The sequence below is a fragment of the Scyliorhinus torazame genome, chromosome 9 (genome assembly GCF_047496885.1).
Source record: "Scyliorhinus torazame isolate Kashiwa2021f chromosome 9, sScyTor2.1, whole genome shotgun sequence".
Classification (NCBI taxonomy): Eukaryota; Metazoa; Chordata; class Chondrichthyes; order Carcharhiniformes; family Scyliorhinidae; genus Scyliorhinus; species Scyliorhinus torazame.
The window spans coordinates 23,820,095-23,848,043 of record NC_092715.1 but is presented as its reverse complement, the minus strand read 5'-3'; the positions used below and the strand labels follow the sequence as shown (position 1 = coordinate 23,848,043).

Sequence of the window (27,949 nt, the reverse complement as noted above, 5' to 3'; positions counted from 1 at the left end):
AGCCCAGGCAGAAGGGAGGAAAGGTGAAGAAGGGTGTTGAATGGTTACCTTGGGGGGGGGGGGGGGGGGAATCAGAGGCTGAAGCCCACCCGTTGCCCCCTCTCACCACGAAGGGGGGGGGGGGGGGGGGGGCTGCTGGCTGGATGAGCGGCTGCACCGACCCAAATCTGATGGGACGGGACATCGAGAGAGAGGGAAGGAGAGAGGGAAGGAGGGAGGGTCGCCGCTTCCCCCTCCAGGGGGGGTCTGGGAGCCGGGTAAGTGAGGCCCGGACCCCGGGCGGGGGGGTTGGCGGCTCCCGGTAGCCCGGGCCCCGGCTGACGGGGGGGGGGGCGGTCACTGCCGAGCCCCGGGCCGCCGGCTGAGCCCCGGGCCGCCGGCTGAGCCACTCTCAGTGTATCCCCGGCCATTGCTGCCGGCTACAATGTAGCCGCGCTCTTTGTTCGCTCTTACCCTCTCTGGCTTTCAGCAGCACCGTGTTGGCTACAATGTTTTCCAGCTCCATCGGCGCGGCCCCGATCCCCTCACAGCCAGTCCCTCAGCCTGAGGCAGTGTGTCAGCTCCCAACCTCACACACCCTCATTGGCGCTGCTCCTCACACAAACCCTCCCCCTCCCCGCCTCTCACTGTGGGCAGAGAGAGAGAGAGCAGATAGATCAATGTGTGTTCCCAAACATTTGGCAATTTGAGTCCATTCAGCCCCTCTGCGTTGCCTTGTTCTAGCCCACTCTAGCATCCCATTCACTTTTTCTTTAAAAATGTTATGAAGAGGAGTATTTTTGCCGCCCCCCCCCATTTTTGTGATCTTATTTATAATCTTTATTAGTGTCACAAGTAGGCTTACATTAACACTGCAATGAAGTTACTGTGAAAATCCCCTAGTCGCCACACGCCTGTTCAGGTACACGGAGGGAGACTTCAGAATGTCCAATTCACCTAACAGCACGTCTTTCGGGACTTGTGGGAGGAAATCGGAGCACCCGGAGGAAATCCACACTGACACGGGGAGAACGTGCAGACTCCGCACAGACAGTGACCCAACCCGGGAATCGAACCCGTGTCCCTGGAGCTGTGAAGCAACAGTGCTAACCACTGTGCTACCATGTACATGGCCCCCCCAAAATCTCTTTGGGAGACATAGATACATAGAAGATAGGAGCAGGAGGAGGCCTTTTGGCCCTTCGAGCCTGCTCTGCCATTCATCACGATTATGGCTGATCATCCAACTCAAAGAACAAAGAAAAGTACAGCATAGGAACAGGCCCTTCGGCCCTCCACGCCCATGCCGACCATGCTGCCCGACTAAACTAAAATCTTCTACACTTGCTGTGTCCGTATCCCTCTATTCCCATCCTATTCAAGATGCCCCTTGATGTGTTGGGTGCTCTGCTACACGGACGAACCAACACGGTTGCGAATGGTACAACTCAGTTTTATTACTAACATATATTTACAGTGGTAAACTGGTTACTGAGGTTCGATCATAACCCTTGAATCTATGGGCCTATTCCTAACACTATCCTGGAGTGGCACTCAGCACATGGTGGATGTTTGAGTGGCTTGCTGTGAGCTCTGTGCCCTGAACTGTCTCCTGCTGGAATGCTTGGGAAGTGTTGTGTTCCCTGTTTTATAGTGTGTATGCTCTTGCCTGTGATTGGCTGCGGTGTTGTGTGTGTATTGATTGGTCCGTTGATCTGTCCATCAGTATGTATGTATGCTTGCACCATGATGTTTACCTGAATATCATGACACCCCTTAAATGTCACTATCGTCCCTGCTTCCACCACCTCCTCCGGCAGCGAGTTCCAGGCACCCACTACCCTCTGTGTAAAAAAATTACCTCCTACATCTCCTCTAAACGTTGCCCCCCTCCTCGCATCTTAAACCTATGCCCCCTAGTAATTGACCCCTCTACCCTGGGGAAAAGCCTCTGACTATCCACTCTGTCTATGCCCCTCATAATTTTGTAGACCTCTATCAGGTCGCCCCTCAACCTCCGTCGTTCCAGTGAGAACAAACCGAGTTTATTCAACTGCTCCTCTTAGCTAATGCCCGCCTAAATAGCCTAATCCTGCTTTCTCCCCATAGCATTTGATCCCATTCTCCCCAAGTGCTGTATCCAGCCGCCTCTTGAATATATTCAAAGTTTTAGCATCAACTAATTCCTGTGGTAATGAATTCCACAGGCTCACCACTCTTTGTGTGAAGAAATGTCTCCTTATCTCTGTCCAAAATGGTTTACCCTGAATCCTCAGACTGTGACCCCTGGTTCTGGACACACTCATCATTGGTAACATCTTCCCTGTATCTACCCTGTATAGACCCCTGTATATACCCTATGAAATCCCCCCTCATTCTTCTGAACTCCAGCGAGAACAATCCCAACCTAGTCAATCTCTCCTCATATGACAGTCCCGCCATCCCTGGAATCAGTCCGGTAAACCTTCGCTGCACTCCCTCGAGAGCAAGAACATCCTTCCTCAGAGAAGGAGACCAAACCTGCCCACAATACTCCAGGTGTGGCCTCACCAAGGCCCTGTACAATAGCAGCAAAACATTCCTGCTTCTATACTCGAAACCTCTCGCAATGAAGGCCAACATACCATTAGCCTTCTTTACCGCCTGCTGCACCTGCATGCTTACCTTCAGCGACTGGTGCACAAGGACACCCAGGTCCCATTGCACACTCCCCTCTCATAATTTACAACCATTCAGGTAGTAATATGCCTTCCTGTTTTTGCTTCCAAAGTGAATAACCTCACACTTATCCAAATTATACTGCATCTGCCATTGATTTGCCCACTCGCCCAACCTGTCCAGATCATGCTGTAGGATCCCTGCATCCTCGTCACAATTCACCCTCCCACCTAATTTGGTATCATCTGAAACTTTGAGATGTTACGTTTTGTTCCCTCATTCAAATCAATATATATTGTGAATAGCTGGGGTCCCAGCACTGATCCCTGTGGTATCCCACTAGTTACTGCCTGTCAATTTGAAAATTGCCATTTACGGTATATTTCCCCTCTATGTTAGACCTACCAAAATGCACTACCTCACATTTGTCCTGATTAAACTCCATTTGCCATTTCTCTGCCCAAATCTCCAACCTATCTACATCCTGCTGTATCCTCTGACAATCTTCAACACTATCTGCTACTCCACCAACCTTGGTGTCATCTGTGAACTTACTAATCAGACAAAAACAGATTTTGGGGGGAGTGGTAACGGGGCTCTGAGGACAAGGTTTTGAATCCCAGCAGGATTTCAATTGAGTTAATACATCTGGGATTAAGAGCTTGTCTCAGTAAGGGTGACCATGAAGCTATCATCAAATGTCAAAGAATAAAGAACAATACAGCACAGGAACAGGCCCTCTGGCCCTCCAAGCCTGCGCCGACCATGGTACCTGCCTAAACTAAAACCGTCTGCACTTACAGAGTCTGTACCCTTCCATTCCCACCCTATTCATATATTTGTCCAGAAGCCGCTTAAATGCCGTTATTGTACCTGCTCCCACCACCTCCCCAGGCAGCGCGTTCCATATATTTACCATCCTCTGTGTAAAAAACTTGGCTAGCACATCAGTTCTAAACTTTTCCCCACGCACTTTAAAAGAAATATCTCAGGGCGGCACGGTAGCGCAGTGGTTAACGCTGCTGCCCCACGGCGCTGAGGACGTGGGTTCGATCCCGGCCCCGGGTCACTGACCGTGTGGACTTTGCACATTCTCCCTGTCATGATATTCAGGTAAACATCATAGCACATACATACATACATACTGATGGACAGATCAACGGACCAATCAACACACACACAACACGACAGCCAATCACAGGCAAGAGCATACACAGTACAAAACAGGGAACACGACACTTCCAGGGCACTCGAGCAGGAGACAGCTCAGGGCACAGAGCTCACAGCAAGCCACTCAGCCATCCACCATGTGCTGAGTGCCACTACAAGATAGAATTAGGAATAGGTCCACAGATTCCAGGGTTATGATCGAACCTCAGTAACCAGTTTACCACTGTAAATAACTGTTAGTAATAAAACAGAGTTGTACCATTCGCAACCGTGTTGTTTCGTCTGTGTAGCAGAGCACCCAACACTTCACTCCCCATGTCTGAGTGGGTCTCTCCCCCACAACCCGAAGATGTGCAATGTAGGTGGACTTAGTAATGAAAGGAAGCCTGCCATCCTCACCCGGCCTGTCCTACATGCGACTCCAGACCTACAGCAGCCTGGTTGACTCTTAAATGACCTCCAAAATGGCCTCGCAAGCCACCCAGCTCAATGGCAATTAGGGATGGGCAACAAACACTGCCCTTGCCAGCTTGCATGTATGTAGCCGCCTTTCAGCACCACAGGACATCCCAAAGCGCCTCGCAGCCAATGAAGTAGTTTTTGAAGTGAAGTCACATCAAAGCGCAGTGGCCAAATTGTACAGTAAACTCTCCCAAACAGCAGTATATTGATGACACTCCCGCCCTCGCTCTTCACCGTTTAAATATTAGTCAGATCTATCTTTACTTTGTCCTGACATGGATTACCTCACCCCTTCCCGAGCTGACATCTGCCACCATCTTGCCCACTCACTTCATCCATCGAAGTCTCTTTGTAATTCTATGCTCCCGGCTACATAACAACCCAATCTTTGTGCCGTCAGCAAACTTGGCTCTCTATTGTGCCATCCAACGCATTAGCAAATATAAGGCTTCTGCTTGGCCAGTCAATGTGGGTCAGCAAGCTCAGGAGTGATGGGGAATGAGACGGAGTTACGGCACAGGCAGCCTGATTTTGGATGACCTCAGATTTACAGAGTGTGGGAGACGAGCCAGGAGTGTGTTCCAATAGTTGAGTCTAGAAGTAATAAAGGCAGCAATGAGGGTTTCAGCAACAGCATGTATTAAAGGGCTTCCGGCGGCGGCCACGGAGTGAGTGGTCGCACATTTGGCAGCTCCCGCTCGAGGCGTTTTGTCCCGTTGTTTTCCCCGGTGGTGGTGGTTTTGGAATAAAAGGGTGGTGGAGGAAAGTCATACTCCACTGGTGAGGCCGGTGGATGGATCTGCGGACCAGAGTGGGTCTGGAAGAAGGGAGCCGCAAGAGCAAGAAACTCTTTGTGCGTTGCAGGAAAAGATGGCGGAGAGCAAGAGATCGGCCCTACCAGCCCCAGTGGCCGACGGTGCGGTTGGCGGACGTTCTGAACGAGAAGTTCAGTCAGCAGAGGAGGGAGGCTCAGGAGGACCCGGCGGAGATGGTAGAGCCGCTGAAAGCAGGGATCGACCTAGTGGAGCTGAGGCTGGAGAACCAGGCGATCCTAAAGGTGGAGGAGGCGGTGGGGGAGCACGAGGAGCGGCTTCCCTCGTTGGCGGCCGAAATTGGGATGTTGAGGGAGACCCAGAAGCGGCTCAAGGAGAAAGTGGAGGATTTGGAGAACCGCTCAAGAAGGCAAAGCTTGGGAGTAGTTGGGATACCAGAGGGCATCGAGGGGGCGGACGCAGGCTCTTATGTAGCCAGAATGCTGGAGCAGCTAATGGGGGAGGGAGCTTTTGACCGACCCTTGGAGGTCAAAAGGGCGCTTATGAGGAAGCTGCAGGCGAATGAGTCGCCGAGGGCGATGGTGGTGAGGCTCCATTGGTTCTTTGACAAAGAGAAGATCTTGCAGTGGGCCAGGCAGATGAGGAGATAGACCTGGGAGGACATTGAACTGTGAAGGAGGTGTAAGGAAATGTTGGTTCTCTCTGTCTTATTGTTTTGTTTCTTTTTGGGTGACGGTCAGGGGAGAGCGTTTTTCTCTCAGGGGTCGTTTTTCTTTTTTCTCGTGTGGGGTTCTTTGGAGGGATGCTGGAGGAACATGGAGGGTGAGTGCACTCTTTTCCTCATTCTTATTGTTGTCTGCAGTATGGAAATGGGCGAAAGGTGGGGGGGGGGGATCAGTTGGGGGTAGAATGTTTTGTGCCATGGGCGGGGGCTGCCAGGCTAGCTGGGCGAGCTAGTTCACAGGAGCACAGTGGGGGGCCTGAGCAGGTGATCAGTGGAATAGTCGGGGATGGGATTGTTGTATTGTTCAAGGGGGGACTGCTGCTGGGGGTGGGGCTGGCGAAGTGCAGTAAGGAGGGAGTTGGTGACGGTGGACATCCCAGAGCGAGCCTGGAGGGTTGCATGACACAGGCCGGAGACTGACCCAAGAGGGGCTATGGTAGATCGGCAGGGGAGGGGGGCGGGGTGCCCCCCCCCCCCAACCAGGCTGGTCACATGGAATGTGAGAGAACTGATGGGCCAATCAAACGGTCACGTGTTTGCGCACCTGAGGGGCTTAATGGTGGATGTGGCATTTTTACAGGAAACACATTTGAAAATTGGGAATCAGATTAGGCTGAGAAAGGGTGGGTAGGGCAAGCCTTTCCCTCAGGGTTCGATACAAAGACGCAGGCGGTGTTAATAAACAAGCAGGTAGCAAATGAGGTGGGGGATATAGTGGCAGATACGGGAGGAGGAATTATGATGGTGAGCGAGGAATTGGAAGGGACGGCAGTGGTTTTGGTGAGTGCTTATGCCCCAAATTGGGATGATGTCGAATTTATGAGGCGGTCTCAGGGAAAATTCCGGATCTGGACTCACTCCGGCTGATTATGGAGGGGGGGGGGGGGGAGGGGCGCCAGCACCCACAGTGGAGATTAGACACACGGTTGCTAGCTGATGAGGATGTGTGTGAGCAGGTGAGGGCCGCTATTCGAGGGTATCTGGAGCTGAATGACACGGGTGAGATGTCAGCCACCACTTTATGGGAGTCCCTTAAAGCAGTGGTCGGGGAGAGAGTTTATCTCGATCCGGGCGCACAGGAATAGGACGGAGTGGGCAGAGATGGCTAGGCTGGTGGATGAGATTCTGCGGGTAGATAGGAGATATTCAGCGGTCCCAGAGGCAGGGTTGTTGAAGGAGCAATGGAAGCTCCAGATGGAGTTCGGGTTGGTGTCTACGGGGAAGGCAGTGGGGCAGTTGCGGAGGGCCAGGGGGGGACGGGGAGAAGGCGAGTAGGATGCTGGCCCACCAAGTCAGGAAGCAGGAGGCGGGGAGTGAGATGGGAAAGGGGATGGATGGGAGGGTAAGGGTGGTTTTGGATCTGGTGGGGTGGGGGTAAATGGGCTTTTGAGGAATTCTACAAGAGGGTTATATCAATCGGAGCCCCCGGCCGGGGGAGAGGGAATACGGCAATTCCTGGATGTGTTGGAGATCCCTAAGGTGGAGAAGGACCTGGTTAATGGTCTGGGGACACCCATTGGGCTGGTGGAGGTGATGGAGGGTATTTTTTTAAATATAAATTTAGAGTACCCAATCATTTTTTCCAATTAAGGGGCAATTTAACGTGGTCAATCCACCTACCTTGCACATCTTTGGGTTGTGGGGGCGAAACGCACGCAAACACGGGGTGAATGTGCAAACTCCACACAGATAGTGACCCAGAACCGGTATTGAAACTTGGGACCTCGGTGCCGTGAGGCAGCAGTGCTAACCACTGTGCCACCGTGCTGCCCGGTGATGGAGGATATGGGGGGGGCGATGCAGGCAGGGAAGGCACCGGGCCCAGGTGGGTTCCTGGAATTTTCTAAGATGTTTTGGGGAGATCTGGGGCCCCTTGCTGGTAAGGGCTTACAATGAGGCGAGGGAGAAGGGGGAGCTTCCTCCTACGTTATTGCAGGCTTCAATATCCTTAATTTTGAAGAAGGATAATAACGGATTCCACCTCTGGGCAAACCATCCCACTGACCCTTGTTGCCTTTCTTTTCCTGTGGCTCTGCTCTAACTACAACAATCAGAGAGTTTGCCCTTCTTTCTTTGATATCTATATTCTAATGCTCAGAGTCGCCAGGTATCAAATTATACCACCACAAGGTTCAACCGGCTATCGATCAAAGAGCCAAACACCAGTAAGTTAGTTCAAGGTCAAGGGTACTTTATTTACACACAATTAATCATGCAGCATACACTACTAGTTAACTACACCTATCGACTAAGACAACCTGTACTTAACTTCAAGCACCCGGCTTAGGTCAGAGGAACAGTGGCCGCTGTCCGATTCTGGGTCTATCGGGTCTGTAGAAGTAACTGCTGCTCAGCTGGGCTCATCCGCCTGGTAGCGAGCGCTGAACTTGAACTTGCTTCTAGTGGTGCTGCGACTGGAGATGGACGTTGCCGGGGCGCCAGGTCCAAAAGAGGACAAACTCATGGCGGACTCTCTTCTTATACTTGGGGGCTTTCGCACTTTTTCGGGCGGTCCTTCAGCTTGGACCCCACTAATTGGGTGATCCCTGATCACTCTGTTCGATTCCTAACCAATAAGTGGGCGGGGATCTGGATGGCTGGGCGTGTCCCAAGCGGTCACTGACCCCGTTGTTTACGCTTCCCTTGAACAGGGAGTGGCGCCGAAATGTCTGGGACTATACCGGTCGCTCGAGTACCAGTCCTTTGTCTTGGTGGAGATGGGCCATCAACTGCTAATCGGCCCATCAAAATGCTAATTGGTCGGAGTTTCGATACAGTCCGGACTCCTCGCTTGCACATACACATTTCAGGCTCTGAGCCTGCCTGAATCTTGCTTTGTCCATTTTACCCGCCAGGCTTTGCGAACTTCTCTGTTCCTGGTTGTAAGTGGCCATCCCAGATGGCTACACCCTCTCAGGGCGAACTTGATTTTTTTCACTCACCCGCACCCTGGGCTTCGGTGACCCCCGAGTCCCTCCACTCCGTCAAAACCAATCTCCGGGCTACCAGGGACTCCTGAAGACCTCTGGACTCCCAGGTCTTCCGACACACCAAAGATCGCCACTCCTGGACTCGGGGCCACGTTCACCTTCAGCACCTCTGACACTACGTCCGCAAACCCCTGCCCGAAACATGTGGACATGGTTCGCGGCCTCCCCCACCCCAGTGCACTGCCCACACCTATCCTCCACCCCTCTCAAAGAACTTGCTCATTCTGGTCACCGTCTTATGCGCCCTGTGCACTACTTTGAATTGAATAAGGCTTGAATAAGGCTTCATTATCCTCGAAGGCAAGGTGGGTGGAGGGGAACGGCTGGGAGAGTGGGGTGGTGGGATGTTATTTATCTGTTACAAAATTTCCTGTTTGTTTTGGTTGTGTTTGGTGTATACATATAAATGCCTTAATAAAAATATTTTTTTCCCAAACAGCATATATTTAAAAAATGTTGCAAATTTACCTACCGACTGCCTCAATAAGGTCACCTCCTAATCATCTGCTTTGCACATGGAGAATCATAGAATCCCTACAGTGTAGAATAAGGCCATTCGGCCCATCGAGTCTGCACTGACCCTCTGAAAGAGCAATCCACCCAGGTCCACTCCCCCACCCACCCCACCCTATTCCCCTAACCATAACGGGGAGAACATGCAAACTCCACACAGTCAGTCACCCAAGGCCAGACTCGAACCCGGGTCCCTGGAGCTGTGAGGTAACAGTGCTAGCCACTGTTCCACCATGCCGTCTGGGATCGCTTTGGCCCTTCCCACACACCTCTATGTCAAAATTCTCATGCTTGTTTTCAAATTGCCTCCATGCCCCTCCCTTGCTCTGTAATATCCTCCAGCTCTCCAACTCTCTGAGATCTCTGCGCTCCTCAAATTATGGCCTCTTACTCAACCCCCATCCCATTCACTCCATCAATAGTGGCTGTGACCTCAATTGCCTGAGCCTTAAGCTCTGGATTACCCTCCCGACAATTCACTGCCTTTCTATCCCTCTTTCCACCTTTTGGACATCCCTTATAACCTACCTCATTGACCAAGCTGTTAGCCACCTTCCCTAATATCGCTTTGTAAGGTTCAATGTCAAAATCTGCTTCAATAATGTTCCCGTGACGCTCCTTTGGACATTTTATTATGTTAAAGGCGCTACATTAGTACAAGTTGTTGTTGGTGAAAAGCACTGTGGAAAGGCTTCTTTTGTTGATTGCTGCGTCACCTTGAAATCAGTGTCGCTGTTTCGGCTGCTTTGTGAAAACGAGGGATGTGAGGGAGACTATTATCTGCAAACCAAGACATTTTAGAAAATGTATGCACAATGGTGGTTAGTGGTGTAATCATGTTACTGTTTCAAAGAAGGGTAAACTTGTAGTTCCATGATCCAGGTGAGGACTCCAGTTCAGTCCTGCGGGAGTGCTGCACTGTCAGGGGTTTCAGGAGCGATGTTAAACCGAGGATCTGTCTGCACTCTCAGTTGCTTGTGAAGATCCCATGGCCAGAATTTCGAAGAAGAGCAGGGGAGCTCTCCCTGGCTGAAATCGACCCCTCGCAGAAACAGGGGAGAGGGAATACGGCAATTCCTGGATGTGTTGGAGATCCCCAAGGTGGAGAAGGACCTGGTTGATGGGCTGGGAACACCCATTGGGCTGGTGGAGGTGATGGAGGGTATTTTTTTTAATATAAATTTACCTGACCATTATTGCATTGCCTCTTGTGGAAACCTGGTGCGCACAAATCTTCAGCCGCTTTTCCATCATTGCATTTCAGTCGTCTATTGCCGGTAAAGTGCTCTGGGGTAGCGTGATATTGTGAAAGCTGCTATAGAAATGTAAATCTTCATTTAATTCTTTCAAATGTTGGCAATCAGTGCTTTATTCATTCATGAGCTGTGGGTGTCGCTAGCTGGGCCAACATATATTGCCCATCCCTAATTACCCTTGAACTGAGTGGTTTGCTCATCGATTTCAGAGGGCAACCACACCTGCTGCCTCACGGCGCTGAGGTCCCAGGTTCGATCCCGGCTCTGGGTCACTGTCCGTGCGGAGTTTGCACATTCTCCCCGTGTTTGTGTGGGTTTCGCCCCCACAACCCAAAGATGGGCAGGGTAGGTGGATTGGCCTCGCTGAATTGCCCCTTAATTGGAAAAAATGAATTGGGTACCCTAAATTTAAAAAAAGGTCAATCACATTGCCGTGGATCTGGAGTCACATGTAGGCCAGACCGGGTAAGGGCGGCAGATTTCCTTCCCGAAAGGACATTAGTGAACCAGATGGGTTTTTACGACAATCAATAATGGTTTCATGGTCAACACCAGACTTTTAATCCCAGATTTTTATTGAATTCAAATTCCACCATCTGCCAGGGTGGGATTTGGCTCAGGTGGACGTTGTCTTGCCAGCATTGACAACGTCTCAAGAATTTAAATTAAAAAAACACTTTATTGATTTAATTCCTCTGCCAGCTTCTTTAACTTCATCTGTGTTGATGGCACTGTCCCATCACTAATTTGTTGGGCATCTAACACTGTCTGTACCTCACCCAGGAAGCCAATATTCATGCCTGATCCTACATAGTAGAACTATAATAATAACGTTTATTAGTGTCACAAGGAGGCTGCAATGAAGTTACTGTGAAAATCCCCTAGTTGCCACATTCCGGCGCCTGTTCGGGTACGCTGAGAAAGATTTCAGAATGTCCAATTCATCTAACAGCACGTCTTTCGGGACTTGTGGGAGGAAACCGGAGCACCCGGAGGAAACCCACGCAGACACGGGGAGAACGTGCAGACTCCGCACAGACAGTGACCCAAGCCGGGAATCGAACCTGGGACCCTGGCGCTGTGAAGCAACAGTGCTAACCACTGCGTTCACTAACACCGGGAGTAGCTGGGACGAGCGCTGCAGATGTATTTAGCAGGACTCTGGATAAACACGTGGAGGGGATTAACAGGATAACGCTGATGGAGTGAGATGAGGCTCATGTGGATCTGAAACACCAGTTGAAATGAATGGCCACTTTCGGAAGTGTAAATTCCAGATAATTCTAGTAATTACTGTATTACCAGATGGCTGTCCCCAAGCACAGAGAGGTGAATTATGGCAGTACTTCTCAGCTTGCACTGCTAAGCTATAGTGACTACATTGATTGAGTATCTAAGTGGCTATAAAGTGCTTTGGAATGTCCTGAGATTTTACAATGCAATGTAGAAATGCAAGTTTTTCTTCCTTTTCCCTTACTAAATGTCTCAGCTGAATCGCCTCTCATTTCCTGCTGATGTCCACAGAGAGAACAGGGGTCAGTCAGGAGACGGAATGCCAGTCACAACTTCCTGCTCCAAGCTGGAAGCCCGCCTGACTAGGTTTACGATAATTGCAAACAGACTGCAGTCGAATTCTGGCCGGACGTATTCCAGAGGGTTTTGTTTCATGACCTTTCACCTCCAAACATCTGCCTCCCAACACTCCCGTTGTTATCATCAACATGCCCACGTTTGCCATTGACCTCCTACCCCCATCTAATTAGGAAGCCAATAAATGTTTGATGTGATTGCAAGAGTGGTCAACACTTGCTGAATAATCCTGAGTGTGCTGGGAATTGTGCTAACAAACAAATTAAGATTGTGAGTGAAGACGCACTTACACTTGCTAGAAGATACATATATTCATAGGCCGGGAAATATCCTCTGCAGGCAAAAGGAACTTGTCCAGGCATGTTTTGAATTCAACAAAAGTGTGTGGAACAATAGTTCCCTGGTGCTGGTTGACCCTCAGAGTTGACTTGCCAACCAATCATAACCTTTTAAAAAGCAGTATGGATTGTTGCTCCCTTTGAAATTTGGTATCTTTACATCTGTCCTGATGCGTGCAAGTTGAAAAGTTTTGACAGCATGTATCTTTCTTCAACAATACTCAAGTTCTCTACTACTAAATGACCAAAGATCCATAAATGTTTTGTTCCGCAATCAGATACATCTTGACTGACAGTCAAACAGATTTTATTTCACTGAAAGTTTAAACTGTTTCTATTATTTTTCTGTCATGGGACTCTTCTCACCAGTTCCCTGAGGATCGGTCCACAATTCCTGGAGACTCCAGGGCAATTATGGATGGCGGGTAGTGCTCTGATCGATGCCGCTCAGCTGCTGGCTCAGTGATCTCACTCGAGGCAATTTTCCAAAGTCGTGCCTTTGGTGAAGGAGGAGACCTTACTTGCCGAGGGAATCTGCTCGGAAACAATAGCCTGAATTAATGTCCTGGGAATTCAAATTGGAAAAAACTACCCCAGGTGTCATCAAGGAAGACCGTTATAATGCTTAGGAAGATGCCCAGGGAACATGCCCACATTTGCCATTGCCCTCCTTCCCCCAACACTTACTGAATAATCCTGAATGTGCTGTTTCCGAGCAGATTCAACCGGCAGATAAGGGGCGAGATTCTCCGACCCCCCGCCGGGTCGGAGAATCGCCGGGGGCGGGCGTGAATCCCGCCCCCGCCGGTTGCCGAATTCTCCGGCACCGGATATTCGGCGGGGGCGGGAATCGGGAATCCCGCCCCCCCCCGGCGATTCTCCGGCCCGAGTGGGCCGAAGTCCCGCTGCTGGAATGCCTGATCCGCCGGCGTGGATTAAACCACCTCTCTTACCGGCGGGACAAGGCGGCGCGGGTGGGCTCCGGGGTCCTAGGGGGGGCGCGGGATGATCTGGCCCTGGGGGGTGCCCCCACGGTGGCCTGGCCCGCGATCGGGGCCCACCGATCTGCGGGCGGGCTTGTGCTGTGGGGGCACTCTTTTTCTTCCGTTTTCGCCACGGTCTCCACCATGGCGGAGGCGGAAGAGACCCCCTCCACTGCACATGCGCGGGGATGCCGTGAGCACCCGCTAACGCTCCCGCGCATGCGCCGCCCGGCAATGTCAGTTTCGCGCCAGCTGGCGGGGCACCAAAGGCCTTTCCCGCCAGCTGGCGGGGCGGAAATCAGTCCGGCGCGGGCCTAGCCCCTCAAGGTGAGTGCTCGGCCCCTCAAGATGCGGAGGATTCCGCACCTTTGGGGCGGCACGATGCCGGACTGATTTGCGCCGTTTTTGGCGCCTGTCGGCGGAGATCGCGCCGATTACGGAGAATTTCGCCCAAGGTCTCCAACTTCACCAAAGGCACGACTTTGGAAAATTGCCTCAAGGGAACTCATTGACATCACCAGTGAATAGCAGTGTTTGTTTCAATAGAAGTGAGAAAAACCCATCCAAAACAAAGAATGTATCTTCACAAGATACATTCCAACCCAAGATGTACGTCTGAGACAAACGGCCAACTCCTTTAGGTAGTTGCTGTTTATTTTACATTGTATTCTTAGAGTGTATTTGCTTATGTAAGCATGTGTCCCTCTGGACGGAGTATTCCATTCCGGGACTAAGTCCTGTGGCGGGGACGGGAAGGGGGATTGCTTCTCTCCATGGAGGCCACTGGGAACTCGCGTCATATCATGTGACGCTGGCCTGATTCATTATGCAGTCGGGGGTGACCTGATGGTTTGCAGGGCAGGCTGGGTGGCCATAAATAAAATGGGTGCCCGTACATGGGCGGCAGGGCGGTGCAGTGGTTAGCACTGCTGCCTCAAGGCGTCGAGGACCCGGGTTCGATCCCGACCCCGAATCACTGTCCGTGTGGAGTTTGCACATTCTCCCCGTGTCTGAGTGGGTCTCGTCCCCCACAACCCAAAAAGATGGACAGGGTAGGTGAATTTAAAAAAAAAATTTAGAGTTCCCAATTAATTTTTTCCAATTAAGGGGCAATTTAGCGTGGCCAATCCACCTCGCCTGCACATCTTTAGGTTGTGGGGGCGAAACCCACGCAAACACGAGGAGAATGTGCAAACTCCACACAAACAGTAACCCAGAGCCGGGATCGAACCTGGGACCTCGGCGCCGTGAGGCAGCAGGGCTAACCCACCGTGCTGCCCAGGGTAAGTGAATTGGCCACGCTAAATTACCCCTTAATTGGAAAAAATAATAATTGGATACTCATTATTTTTTTAATAGATGACCGCTGTTTCCTCGCTGCTGAAGAAGGTCCACCTTCTGGAGATCCTGAAGTCAGAAGGTTCATGTGGTAGATGCTCCACCCATCCACTGTTGCAAGTATTGATCCAGGGTCTTGCAGGTATGTCTGCCATCTGCACACCACCACAGCCTGGACATGTTCCAGACTGGCGTGATAGCCCGCTGGCGGTGCAGAAAATCAGACGGGGAGGGGGGAACAGTTCTGGTCGAGACTTCATCTGTATCCCATTAACGGGATGCAAAACGGTTTCATGCCGGCCTCTGGCGGGAAGTCCGCCATGACTAGCAGGAGTGCAAGTTCCCAACATCGATTTAAACCAGCAGGAAACCGACTTTTCAGCTCCCGCCACATTGTCCCCCACATTCCTGCCTCCCCCCCCACCCCCACCCACCTTTGAACCCGCAACAGGAGGGATGGGAAAATCCTTCCCTCTGTGTATATTTCTGTGATTGCGTTGTGTGCAGCATATGTATGTGTTTATGTCCATGTTTATGCTGTGTTATGTGCATGTCTGTGTATCTATGTATTTGTGGGTCTGTGTGTATGTATGTATGTGTGTGTGTATTTTGAGTTCTATGCATGTCTGTGTATCTGTGAATGCTTGTGGGTCTCTGAATGGTCTGGTTGTCTGTATTTGTGTGTGCGCCCCTGTGTTTGTCTGTGTCTCTGGTGTGTGAGGGTACGTAGGTGTGCCTGTGGTGCCCGTGTATCAGTGTATTTTGTGTGTATGGATCTGTGTCACAGTAATTTGTGTGTGTGTCTATGTGCAGCCGTGTCTATGAGTTGTGTCTCTATACTGAACTGGACCGTTCTATATCTGTGCCTGTTGTGAGAGTGCCTCGGCCTCAGTGTGTTTGCCTGAATATTTTCCACAAGATAATTGCTGCCTCCACATGTACTGCGAGGAAGGAAATCTCTTACCTCATAGGAGAAACCTTCGCATTGGTTCCCACCCAGTGTCCCCTTGGGTGCTGTCACTCTGGGTCTAAAGACTCACTGGGGGACCTGGTGAGTTGTATCAGTTCAACTGCTCCACCTGGCCCAGTGTAGTGTAATCAGTATTATTTTCAATTCCAGATGTTTTTTTGTGAGGCATCGGAATTGGAGAATACAAGCACTGGGCATTGATGTTCCTGCTCGGAGCTAAGCTTCAAAGGGCTGCGTTTACCTACCCAACAAATATATGATTTTAAACACTGCCGGACTGTTTTTCTCACCAACTTACACCCTCCTCCCTCCCAGTAACACAACCCCCCCCCCCTCTTGTTTCATTCACTTGAAAACGATTTGTATAAAATATAATTTAAGGTGTCAGGCAGACCTGCAAAACTCTGACCTCTGGAATCAGGGCACGTCATTGAGTAAATAGTCCAGCTTGCCATGAGGTGCAGTACTGGGAGGGTTCTGCACTATTGAAGGTGACGTCTTTTGGGATTGAACATTCAATTGAGGGCCTGCCTACCCTCTCACATGGGTGCAAATTCCCACATTAAGAGGGTGGCACGGTGGCACAGTGGTTAGCACTGCAGCCTCACAGTGTCAGGGTCCCAGGTTCAATTCCAGCCGCGGGTGACTGTGTGGAGTTTGCACTTTCCCCCTGGGAGTTTCTTCCCGGAACTCGGGTTTCCTCCCACAGTCCAAAGATCGTAGAATCATAGAATTTACAGTGCACAAAGAGGTCATCCAGCCCATCAAGTCTGCACCGGCCCTTGGAAAGACCACCCGACTTAGGCCCACACCGCCACCCTATCCCCGTAGCCCAGTAACCCCACCTAACCTTTTTGGACACTAAGGGCAATTTATCATGGCAAATTACCTGGAAATGTATCTCATTGTGTTTGTGGACAATTGGTGTGTGCAGATTGGGAGCCACATTCCCTGCGTTACAACAGAAATGCTTAATTGGCAGCAAAGCATTTTGAGGTTGTGGAGTGCAGTACGTAAATGTAAGTCCTGCTTTGTAGCTCAGCTACTGCCATTAACCCATTGAAACCGTCACTGAGATGTGTGGGGCTGGGGTCATCGGAACGTGAACGCAGATTGAGTTGAAAGGATCATCAGATTGTGAAAAACATTTGTGAATAGATGACGCAATGGTAACAGGTTGTTGTTATTTTCTAATCACACCTGTCATGGCCATTTGGGAATCGCTGATGCAATGTGTTTTTCACTCTGTTTATCTGGTGTGAGCTTCACTTTGACAATAGGCGGTGCAGCTCCCTCAGTGGCCAACGCAATGGATTGCGTGACCCATACTTACTGAGACCAGCCCTGGTTTTTGTTTCTAACGTAGGAAGAAGCAACCCCTTTACGCAGCACCTTCCACGTTCTGCGGGTGACCAAAAGGGCTTCACGGCCATTTAAGCCACAGTTGTAATGTGGCAGACGGAGATTGAGAGATATTGTAAGGCATTAAGAGTGATAGAACCAAGGTAGGTGGTTGGTGCTGAGACATCATCGTTCGACCACAACTGAACTGAATGGTGAAGCAGGCTCAATGGGGCCGAATGGACTTCTCCTGGACCTATGTCCCTTTCTTTGTTGACATAGAAACTAGGGGCAGCAGGAGACCATTCGGCCCTTGGATCCTACTCCAATATTCATGGGTGATCATCCAACCTGATCCCACCTTCCCCCCATATCCTTACTCCCTTTCACCTTCACCCCAAGAGCTAAATCTAATTGCTTCTCGTAAACATCTTTTGGCCTCAACTGCTCCCTGTGGTAGAGCATTCCACAGGCCGACCGCTCTCTGGGTGAAGACATTTCTCCTCATCTCTGTCCTAAATGGTCTACCCCGTATCCCCAGACTGTGACCCCTGGTTCTGGACACCCCCCACCATCGGGAACATCCTTCCTGCTTCTACCCTGTCCAGTAAGAAGTCTTACAACACCAGGTCAAAGTCCAACAGGTTTGTTTGGAATCACTAGCTTTCGGAGCACAGCTCCTTCGTCAGGTGAGAGTCACGCTTGCGTGACTTGGTGCAAGTATTTACAAGCGGGACCTGGATACCATGGCTGCTGAGGGGGAGCGACAGTGTAAAAAAGCTCTCAAAACCCTCAAGATGTGGTGGGCTTGTTGGCTGCCTGGGGAAGGTGGGCGGGTGGGGGGGGGGGGGGGGGGAGTAGCAGGGAGCTACTTGGTGCTAGGTCATTGAATTTACAGTGCAGGCCATTCGGCCCATCGAGTCTGTACCGGCCCTTGGAAAGAGCACCCCACCTACGCCTACGCCTCCACCCTGTCCCCACACTTCCACCCTGTCCCCACCCAACCTTTTGTGGACACTAAGGGCAATTTAGCATAGCCAATCTACCTAACCTTGCACATCTTTGGACTGTGGGAGGAAACAGGAGCACCCGGAGGAAACCCACACAGACACGGGGAGAACATGCAGACTCGGCACAGTGAGCCAAGTCGGGAATCGAACCTGGGACCCTGGAGCTGTGAAGCAACTGTGCTCACCACTGTGCTACCGTGCTGCCCCTTGGGATCGGGGAGGCCTGGCTCAGAATGCGTTTGCTGCAGTGTGTGATTTAAATGCACCCCTCTGGTGCTACTTACAGGCTTCTGGCTGCTCACACTGCTGTGTGCTCACTGAGTCCTGTAAATGCTCGATATGCCTCTGGTGATGGGAATTGCTTCCAATCCACACAGGCAGAGCGCTGGCCCGTGGGCACGTCCTGAATCTCATAACAAACAGCTCCCCAAACGGCAACGCAAAGTGCACGCGATCCAGTTCCAGCGGGGAAACATCTCCCAGGCGGAGAATCCGACCCTCTGTTTCTCTTCACAGCTGCTGCCAGACCTGTGGGGTTTATCCAGCATTTTCTGTTGGTAGTCCTCATTTCTTACCCTGTTTTTTTTTCCGGTTTGGTTCTGGACCCCTCCCAATCCAGTCCGTCCTTCTGGTGTGTAGTTCCCCAAATCTGAAGGCTGTGGACTAAAGGGCAACTAACGAAAGGTTTGTACAGATGTAACGCCGCATTCATTTCTTTGCTATCCAGGCATCTTGAGATAAAGGCCAACGTTTCATTCGCATCTTACTTCTGATTTGTGCCTATCCACTGACTCTTATTGATTTCTGTACATGGGGCCCCGAAATCTCGGCTCCTCCAGAGTTCCTGGATTCTCATCATGCAGAGAATATTCTGATCCCCCTTTCTTGTGTCCAATGTGGATGGTTCCCCCATCATTGAATGCCCTCTGTCCCCTTTCTGTCTGCTCACTTAACCTGGCGATGTCCCTCAGTAACCTTTTGGCATCACTGACAAAAGTCCATCGACTCAAGAACTTTAACTCCGTTTCACACTCCACCAGATGCTGCCAGGTCTGCCGAGTATTTCTTTCTTTTTAAATTAGACTCCCCAATTATTTTTTCCTAATTACGGGGCGATTTACCCTGCACATCTCTGGGTTGTGGTGGGTGAGACCCACGCAGACACGGGGGGAATGTGCAAACTCCACACGGGCAGTGACCCAGGGCCGGGATTGAACCTGGATCCTCGGCGCCATGAGGCAGCAGTGCTAACCCACTGTGCCACCCTGCCGCCCTCCTGCCAGAGTATTGCTGGCATCGTCTGTTCCTTTTTCTTTGGGTTTTCAGCGCCTGCGTTTGGTTTCGTTTTTCTGTCCCTCAGCAACCCTCTGCTTCCATCCATGCAACCCACTGCCCTTCCTAAGTGTTAAGACCACAAGACATAGGAGTGGAAGTAAGGCCATTCGGCCCATCGAGTCCACTCCACCATTCAATCACGGCTGATTTCAACTCCATTTACCCGCTCTCTCTCCATAGCCCTTAATTCCTCGAGAAATCAAGAATTTATCAACTTCTGTCTTAAAGACACTCAACGTCCCGGCCTCCACCGCCCTCTGTGGCAATGAATTCCACAGACCCACCACTCTCTGGCTGAAGAAATTTCTCTTCATCTCTGTTCTAAAGTGACTCCCTTTTATTCTAAGGCTGTGCCCCCGGGTCCTAGTCTCCCCTGCTAATGGAAACAACTTTCCTACGTCCACCCTATCTAAGCCATTCATTATCTTGTAAGTTTCTATTAGATCGCCCCTCAACCTCCTAAACTCCAATGAATATAATCCCAGGATCCTCAGACGTTCATCGTATGTTAGGCCTACCATTCCTGGGATCATCCGTGTGAATCTCCGCTGGACCCACTCCAGTGCCAGTATGTCCTTGAGGTGTGGGGCCCAAAATTGCTCACAGTATTCTAAATGAGGCCTAACTAATGCTTTATAAAGCTTCAGAAGTACATCCCTGCTTTTATATTCCAAGCCTCTTGAGATAAATGACAACATTGCATTTGCTTTCTTAATTACGGACTCAACCTGCAAGTTTACCTTTAGAGAATCCTGGACTAGGACTCCCAAGTCCCTTTGCACTTCAGCATTATGAATTTTGTCACCGTTTAGAAAATAGCCCATGCCTCTATTCTTTTTTCCAAAGTGCAAGATCTCGCACTTGCCCACGTTGAATTTCATCAGCCATTTCTTGGACCACTCTCCTAAACTGTCTAAATCTTTCTGCAGCCTCCCCACCTCCTCCATACTACCTGCCCCTCCACCTATCTTTGTATCATCGGCAAACTTAGCCAGAATGCCCCCAGTCCCGTCATCTAGATCGTTAATATATAAAGAGAACAGCTGTGGCCCCAACACTGAACCCTGCGGGACACCACTCCTCACCGGTTGCCATTCCGAAAAAGAACCTTTTATCCCAACTCTCTGCCTTCTGCCTGACAGCCAATCGTCGATCCATGTTAGTACCTTGCTTCGAATACCATGGGCCCTTATTTTACTCAGCAGTCTCCCGTGAGGCACCTTATCAAAGGCCTTTTGGAAGTCAAGATAGATAACATCCATTGGCTCTCCTTGGTCTAACCTATTTGTTATCTCTTCAAAGAACTCTAACAGGTTTGTCAAGCACGACCTCCCCTTACTAAATCCATACTGACTTGTCCGAATCCGACCCTGTGTAAGCCTACAGTTAATCAAACCCACTACTGTCCAAACCTACAATTATATAAACAGAGGTTGACTATTGTATTACCCTTATGTTATACAAACTGCTTGTTGTAATAAGTTTACGAATCAGAGGGTAATCTCTCTTTGCATGCCTCCCTTCTAACATCAATGCCACGTGATGCAAGGCTATTTGAAAAAAGCAGGCTGCATGTTGCTAAATAATTTGTCCCCCCCGGCCTTTCTGCTGTGCCTGACGACAAAGATGCAATCAGAGAGGGTGGGCGTGATTCTATTAAAATGCATAAAGGCTCCTGACACCAAAGTACAGCCTACTTTCCAATCCAACCCTTGCTCTGACAGCGGAAGTCTGTCACGCCCATTGGGTTCTGAAATGTTTCTGCCAAACCAGATCGTTCTGGAGCACAGAATGAGTAACATGTTCATTCAGATGCAGCAGTACGCACAACTCCATTCTCACCTCAAACATGCTGTGTCACGTTCAGTGCCAGCTTCACGCTGGTACCGTTACCATCACCTCCCACCCCTCGCCTCAGGCTCCGGAGATTATCCTTGGGCTATGCAGTTTGCCCTTCGGGGAGGCTCTGCGGGAGAGGTTTATTACGTAATACATGGGACATACAGCCCAGAAACTGGCCACTCGGCCCTACCGGCCCATGCCAGCCTTTAATAATAATAAATCGCCACAAGTAGGCTTACATTAACACTGCAATCAAGTTACTGTGAAAATCCCCTAGTCGCCACACTCCAGCGCCTGTTCGGGTACACTGAGGGAGAATTCATCGAACAAGCACGTCTTTCGGGACTTGTGGAGGAAACCAGAGCACCCGGAGGAAACCCACGCAGACTGGGGAGAACGTGCAGACTCCGCACAGACAGTGACGGAGCCGGGAATCGAGCCTGGGACCCTGGAGCTGTGAAGCAACAGTGCTAACCGCTGTGCTACCGTGCCGCCAAATGTTCCACTCAAGCATCCTTCTCTGTCTACCTCTACCAGCAGTTACACTCCCTTCCCCCTTATATGTATCTAGCTTCTAGTTAAACTTTGCAGATATAAAGCTAAGTGGCAATTTAAACGTGCGGAGGACACATACGAAGAGACACAGACAGGGTTAAGTGAGTGGGCAACAAGGTGGCAGATGGAGTTTTATTCATGAAGGCCCCGCCTTCTCAACCTTGCCCTCTCACCTCAGGTGTGGTGATGATGCTCAGGTTAAACCACCGCTAGTCAGCTCTCTCCAAACCCCCTCCCGGGTCAAAGGGGAAAGTAGCCTTCTGGGACTATGGCGACTTTACTTACATATAATGTGGGAAGGTGTGAGGTTATTCACTTTGGTCAGCCATGACCCGATGGGCCGAGTGGCCTAATTCTGCTCCTATGTCCGATGGTCTTATGGTCGTAAGAATGGAAAAGCAGAATATTTTTTAAAAGGTGTGAAACTTGTAAAAGTTGATGTGCAGAGGAACCCGGGGGCACCGGTACAAGGAACGTGTACAATTACCGTGCAGGTGCGGAGATTAGAAAGGCAGTTGGCACGTTGGTCCCTACTGCAAGGAGGCTTGAGTCTCAGAAGTCTTGCTACAACTGTGCGGAGCTTTGGTGAGAGCATATTGAGAGCACTGTGCGCAGTTTTGGTCTGCAAAATTAAAGAGGGATGTACTTGCTTTGCAGTGAGCGTTCACTAGATTGGTCCCTTGGATGAGGGGTTGTCCTATGAGAGGCTGAGTAAATTAGGTTTCTGCTTTGGAGGTCTGAAGAATGAGAGGCGCGCCTACAAGGACCTGACAGGGCTTGACAGGGTGGCTGCCAAGGGATTGTTACCCCTGGTGGGCGAATCTAGAACACGGGGGCGCAGTCTCAGGATAAGGGAGCAATAATTGAGGACTGAGATGAGGAGAAATTTCTTCCACTCAATGGGCTGTGATCCTTTGGAATTTTCTACCCCAGAGGATTGTGGTTGCTCCATCGGTTAATATATTTAAGACTGGGACGGACAGATTTTTGGTCTCTCAGGGAATCATGGGATATGGGTGTAGTGATATCATGGTTGCATTGCAATTCACCGACTGACCACTAGGAGTCTCGCTAGTATATAAGTAAATGTTATAGTCAGCTGACCTCAGACTGGCTGGTCGAAGTTGAAGAGAGAGGTTGCTTGGCATGATTTTACTGTTTTTCATTTGTTGTTTTGTATATAGTTTACCCACAGTTAATGTTAATAAATCATTAATTAACAGGGCAGCATGGTGGCACAGCGGATTAGCCCAGCTGCCTCACGACGCCGAGGCCCCAGGTTCGATCCTGGCTTTGGGTCACTGTCCGTGTGGAGTTTGCACATCCTCCCCGTGTTTGCATGGGTTTCGCCCCCGCAACCCAAAGATGTGCAGGCTAGGTTGATTGGCCACGCTAAACTGGCTCTTAATTGGAAAAATGAATTGGGTACTCTCAATTTAATTTTTAAAAAAAAATCATTTATAGCTTTAGCTACAAGTGTTCTTGTAATAAATCAGGCCATCCGACAAGAACATTACAATGGGCACCAGGCGGGAAAGCGGAGTTAAGGCTGCAGATCAGCCATGATAATACTTAATGGCGGAGCAGGCCCGAGGAGCCATGTGGTTGACTGCCGCTACAATTTCTCCTTCCTTATTCACTCGACCACTCCCTGTGGTAGTGAGTCCCACATTCTCACTCCTCTCTCTATAAGGAGGTTTCTTAAAGAACAAAGAACAAAGAAAAGTACAGCACAGGAACAGGCCCTTCGGCCCTCCAAGCCTGCGCCGACCATGCTGCCCAGCTAAACTAAAATCTTATACACTTCCGGGTCCATAACCCTCTATTCCCATCCTATTCATGTATTTGTCAAGATGCCCCTTAAACGTCACTATCGTCCCTGCTTCCACCACCTCCTCCGGCAGCGAGTTCCAGGCACCCACTACCCTCTGTGTAAAACAACTGGCCTCATACATCTCTAAACCTTGCCCCTCGCACCTTAAACCTATGCCCCCTAGTAATTCACCCCTCCAACCTGGGAAAAAGTCTCTGACTATCCACTCTGTCTATGCCCCTCGTAATTTTGTAGACCTCTAGAATGCGTTCTCTAGTTTTCAGTACTATCCGTCATGAAATAAATGCTTATTTCTTATTGTTGTATATTTTGTATGTTTGATTTGCTTCAAGAGTGATGTAGAAGTAATACTAGTTACTAAGGGCAGGATTTTCTGATCCCACCCGTGACCAGGATTTTCTGATCCTACAAGTCAATCTTGGACTTGACCCCTCCCTGCGCAGCTGGATCCTCGACTTCCTCACCAACAGACTGCATCGATCTGCCAGGATAGGTAACAGCCCCTCCTCACCAATAGTCCTCAACACTGGGGCCCCGCAAGGATGTGTGTTCAGTCCTCTACTGTACTCCCTGTACACGCATGACTGTGTGGCAAGATTTAACTCCAATTCGATCTATAAGTCTGCAATTGAGACGACTGTGGTGGGTCGTATCTCAAACAACGATGAATCAGACTACAGAAGGGAGATAGATCACTTGATTGCATGGTGTACCGAAAACAACCTCTGTTTAAATGTTGGAAAGACCAAAGAACTGATCATCGACTTCAGGAAGTGTAGCAAATCATCCTACCGTTGATTCTGTCTACATCTCCCGCTTTGCCCTCTTCCAGACCCTTCCATCAGGCAGAAGGTACAGAAATCTGAAGACCAGCACATCCAGCCATAGGAACAGCTTCTTCCCCACAGCTACAAGACTCCTCAACGACTCCCCCTCGGACTGATCTGTTACCTGTGAGAACACTATTCACGATGCCCTATGCTGCTCTTGCTCATGTACTTGCTTTGTTTGGCCCTTGTTCCGCACTGTAAACAATCACTGTTTGTCGATGTACCATTTGTCAATGTTCTCTGTCGATTATTCTTTTGTCTACTATGTACGTTCCCTTAGCCGCAGAAAAATACTTTTCACTGTACTTCGGTACATGTGATGATAAATATCAAGCAATCAATCAATCTTGGATACCTCTCCAGATTTTACGTTGCCGCCCATGACAGTCCCGGCCTCAGGCAGGATTGGAAAACCCTGGCCTCAGTGTGCATCAGGTTTATTTACAAGCTTTTAAAAATATCTCTGCAGTCACAAAATGTGCACACTCATGCCTGTTCCAGTTCTCATTTTTTTCTGTAGCTTCCGCCTGTCTGTTTACTTTGCTCTGAGTCCACAGCAAGCTTAACCAATCAAGCACAGTGAACTGTTACGGTCCCAGCTGATGTTACTACTGGACAAGCCAGATCCCTGAGTGAAAGTTTAGAAACACTGGAGGTACGCTGCTGAACAAATTCACAGGAATCTGCCGATGAACTTTTAACACAAAGAATAAACATTTATTAAACAAGAAAAATTAGCTATATTACACCAGACGAAGAGGTTGGAAAGAGCTCAATTCAAGAAACTGATTCAAATATTCACTATTTCTTCAGCCCAGCTACATCTCGACACACATATAAAATTTTGCAAATCTATCTAATATTCAGGATAAGTACACGGTGCATTGAATTAACTGGCGAACTGTGCTCAGACACTCCAACCCCGAAACAAGTGACATATGCCACCAAAACCGATTCCATGGATTTCTCATCAACCTATCCCAGATGATTGTTACACCGTGAGCCAACCGGTGTCACTGAAACTCTGCCTTCCTCACAAAGGTTTCCAACCTCCGCGTTTGAAGAACTCGCCTTGGAATTCTCTTGCAAAAGCCGCTCCCACTCAGAAGGCTTCAAGAGGGATCCACCTCCAGGGTTTCGATCAGACCTTCCGCGATTCATTCCCTCTGGATCTCACTGGACACCCAAGCTTCACCTTGTGTGGCCATTCTTCAGTCGGTGCATGCGCAGGAGTCCCACGAAGAGAAAGAAAGCGATGTACCTGCGCATGTGCGGCCATTCTACGGCCATTGGTGATGCTGTTAAGCTGTGTCCCGACTTTTAGTGATTTGTGTACAGTCAACTCCAGTCATTTGTCACCCCCTCTATCGCGATTATGTTTACCTGTGTGAATTGGTGGAAAAAGTAGGAAGGCAGGTTATTACCTGAATGGCCATAAATTAGGAGAGAGGAATGTGCAATGAGACCTGGGTGCCCTCGTACACCAATCGCTGAGGGTAAGCATACAGGTACAACAGGCGGTAAAGAAGGCAAATGGTATGTTGGCCTTTATAGCGAGAGGATTCGAGGACAGGAGCAGGGATGTGTTGCTGCAATTGTACAGGGTCTTGGTGAGGCCACACCTGGGGTATTGTGTGCGGTTTTGGTCACCTTATCTGAGGAAGGACGTGCTTGCTCGAGAGGGAGTGCAGCGGAGGTTTACCAGGCTGATTCCTGGGATGGGGGAACTGATGCATGAGGAGAGATTGAATTGGTTAGGATTGTATTCTTTATTTCATACAGTCTGCCTACCAGAAGACAGTTGGTTTTAGGAGTTGCAGGCCAGTTTGCAAAGGGGTGTGCTGCATCGCCACCTGCTGTCACAGAACGGGACTGTCAAATGTTTCACGTGAACAGCCCACATGTAGCTCCCAGCGGCCCCCCCGCACCCTTGACAGATCAGGCGTGATCTAATTGAATTGTGGGACAGGCTCGAGGGACTGAATGGCCTGCTCCTCTGACTTTGTAAAAAGCAAAATGCTGCGGATTCTGGAAATCAAGAACTCGAAACGGAAAATGCTGGAAATGCTCAGTTGAAATGCTCAGTAAAGAGGCAGCAACTAAAGCCAGTAAGGTACTAGATAATAAACTCAATGTGACTAAGGGGAAGAGTAGACAGGGAAGAGATGATGAACGCAAAGGGACAGGTGGTCTGAGGTGCATTTGTTTCAATGCGAGAAGTGTAGCAGGTAAGGCAGATGAACTTAGGGCTTGGATTAATACCTGGGAATATGATGTTATTGGTATTACTGAGACTTGGTTGAGGGAAGGGCAAGACTGGCAACTAAATATCCCAGGGTATAGATGCTTCAGGAGGGATAGAGAGGGAGGCAAAAGGAGTGGAGGAGTTGAATTACTGGTCAGAGATTATATCACAGCTGTGAGTAAGGAGGGCACTATGGAGGATTCGAGCACTGAGGCAATATGGGTAGAGCTAAGAAATAGGAAGGGTGCAGTAACATTGTTGGGACTTTACTACAGGCCTCCCAAAAGCGAGCGTAAAGTAGAGGTACAAATATGTAGACAGATTATAGAAAAATGTAGGAGCAATAGGGTGGTCGTGATGGGAGATTTTAACTTCCCCAACATTGAATGGGACTCATGTAGTGTTGGAGGCGTAGATGGAGCAGAATTTGTAAGGAGCATCCAGGAGAGTTTTTGAGAGCAGTATGTAAATAGTCCAACTCGGGAAGGGGCCATACTGGACCTGGTATTGGGGAATGATCCCGGCCAGGTGGTTGAAGTTTCAGTCGGTGATTAACTTTGGGAATAACGATCACAATTCCGTAAGTTTTAGAATACTCATGGACAAAGACGAGAGTGGTCCTAAAGGAAGAGTGTTAAATTGGGGAAAGGCCAAGTATAACAAAATTCGGCAGGAGCTAGGGAATGTGGATTGGGAGCAGCTGTTTAATGGTAAATCCACATTTGAAATGTGGGAGTCTTTTAAGGAAAGGTTGATTAGAGTGCAGGACAGACATGTCCCTGTGAAAATGAGGGATAGAAAGGGCAAGATTAGGGAACCATGGATGATGGGTGGAATTGTGAGACTAGCTAAGATGAAAAAGGAAGCATACATAAGATCTAGGCGACTTTAAAACTGATGAAGCTTTGGCGGAATATCGGGAAAGTAGGACAAATCTCAAACGCGCAATAAAGAGGGCTAAAAGGGGTCATGAAATATCTTTGACTAACAGGGTTAAGGAAAATCCCAAAGCCTTTTATTCGTATATAAGGAGCAAGAGGGTAACTAGAGAAAGGATTGGCCCACTCAAAGACAAAAGAGGGAATTTATGCGTGAAGTCAGAGGAAATGGGTGAGATTCTTAATGAGTACTTTGCATCGGTATTCACCAAGGAGAGGGACATGATGGATGTTGAGGCTAGGGATGGATATTTAAATACTCTAGGTCAAGTCGG

The 27,949-nt window shown here is 49.6% G+C and overlaps 2 protein-coding genes across 3 annotated transcripts in view; one reads left to right on the top strand and one right to left on the bottom strand.

The window, feature by feature from the left end:
* LOC140429114 (G protein-coupled receptor kinase 6-like) overlaps positions 1–604 on the bottom strand; it is a 217,703-nt gene extending 217,099 nt beyond the window's left edge. The window contains exon 1 of the mRNA XM_072515694.1: positions 454–604. Within this exon, the coding sequence (XP_072371795.1) occupies positions 454–505 (52 nt within the window). The 5' untranslated portion in view covers positions 506–604. The remainder of the gene's footprint in view (positions 1–453) is intronic.
* LOC140429116 (vimentin) overlaps positions 1–27,949 on the top strand; it is a 76,941-nt gene that overhangs the window by 14,531 nt on the left and 34,461 nt on the right. Inside the window, exons 1-2 of one of the 2 annotated variants that reach the window (XM_072515700.1) lie at positions 184–257; positions 14,796–14,916. In XM_072515700.1, coding sequence (XP_072371801.1) covers positions 14,796–14,916 — 121 coding nt within the window. In that variant the 5' untranslated portion in view covers positions 184–257. Of the gene's footprint in view, positions 1–183; positions 258–14,795; positions 14,917–27,949 lie in introns of those variants that run through there. The other variant, XM_072515701.1, reaches the window with a different exon arrangement.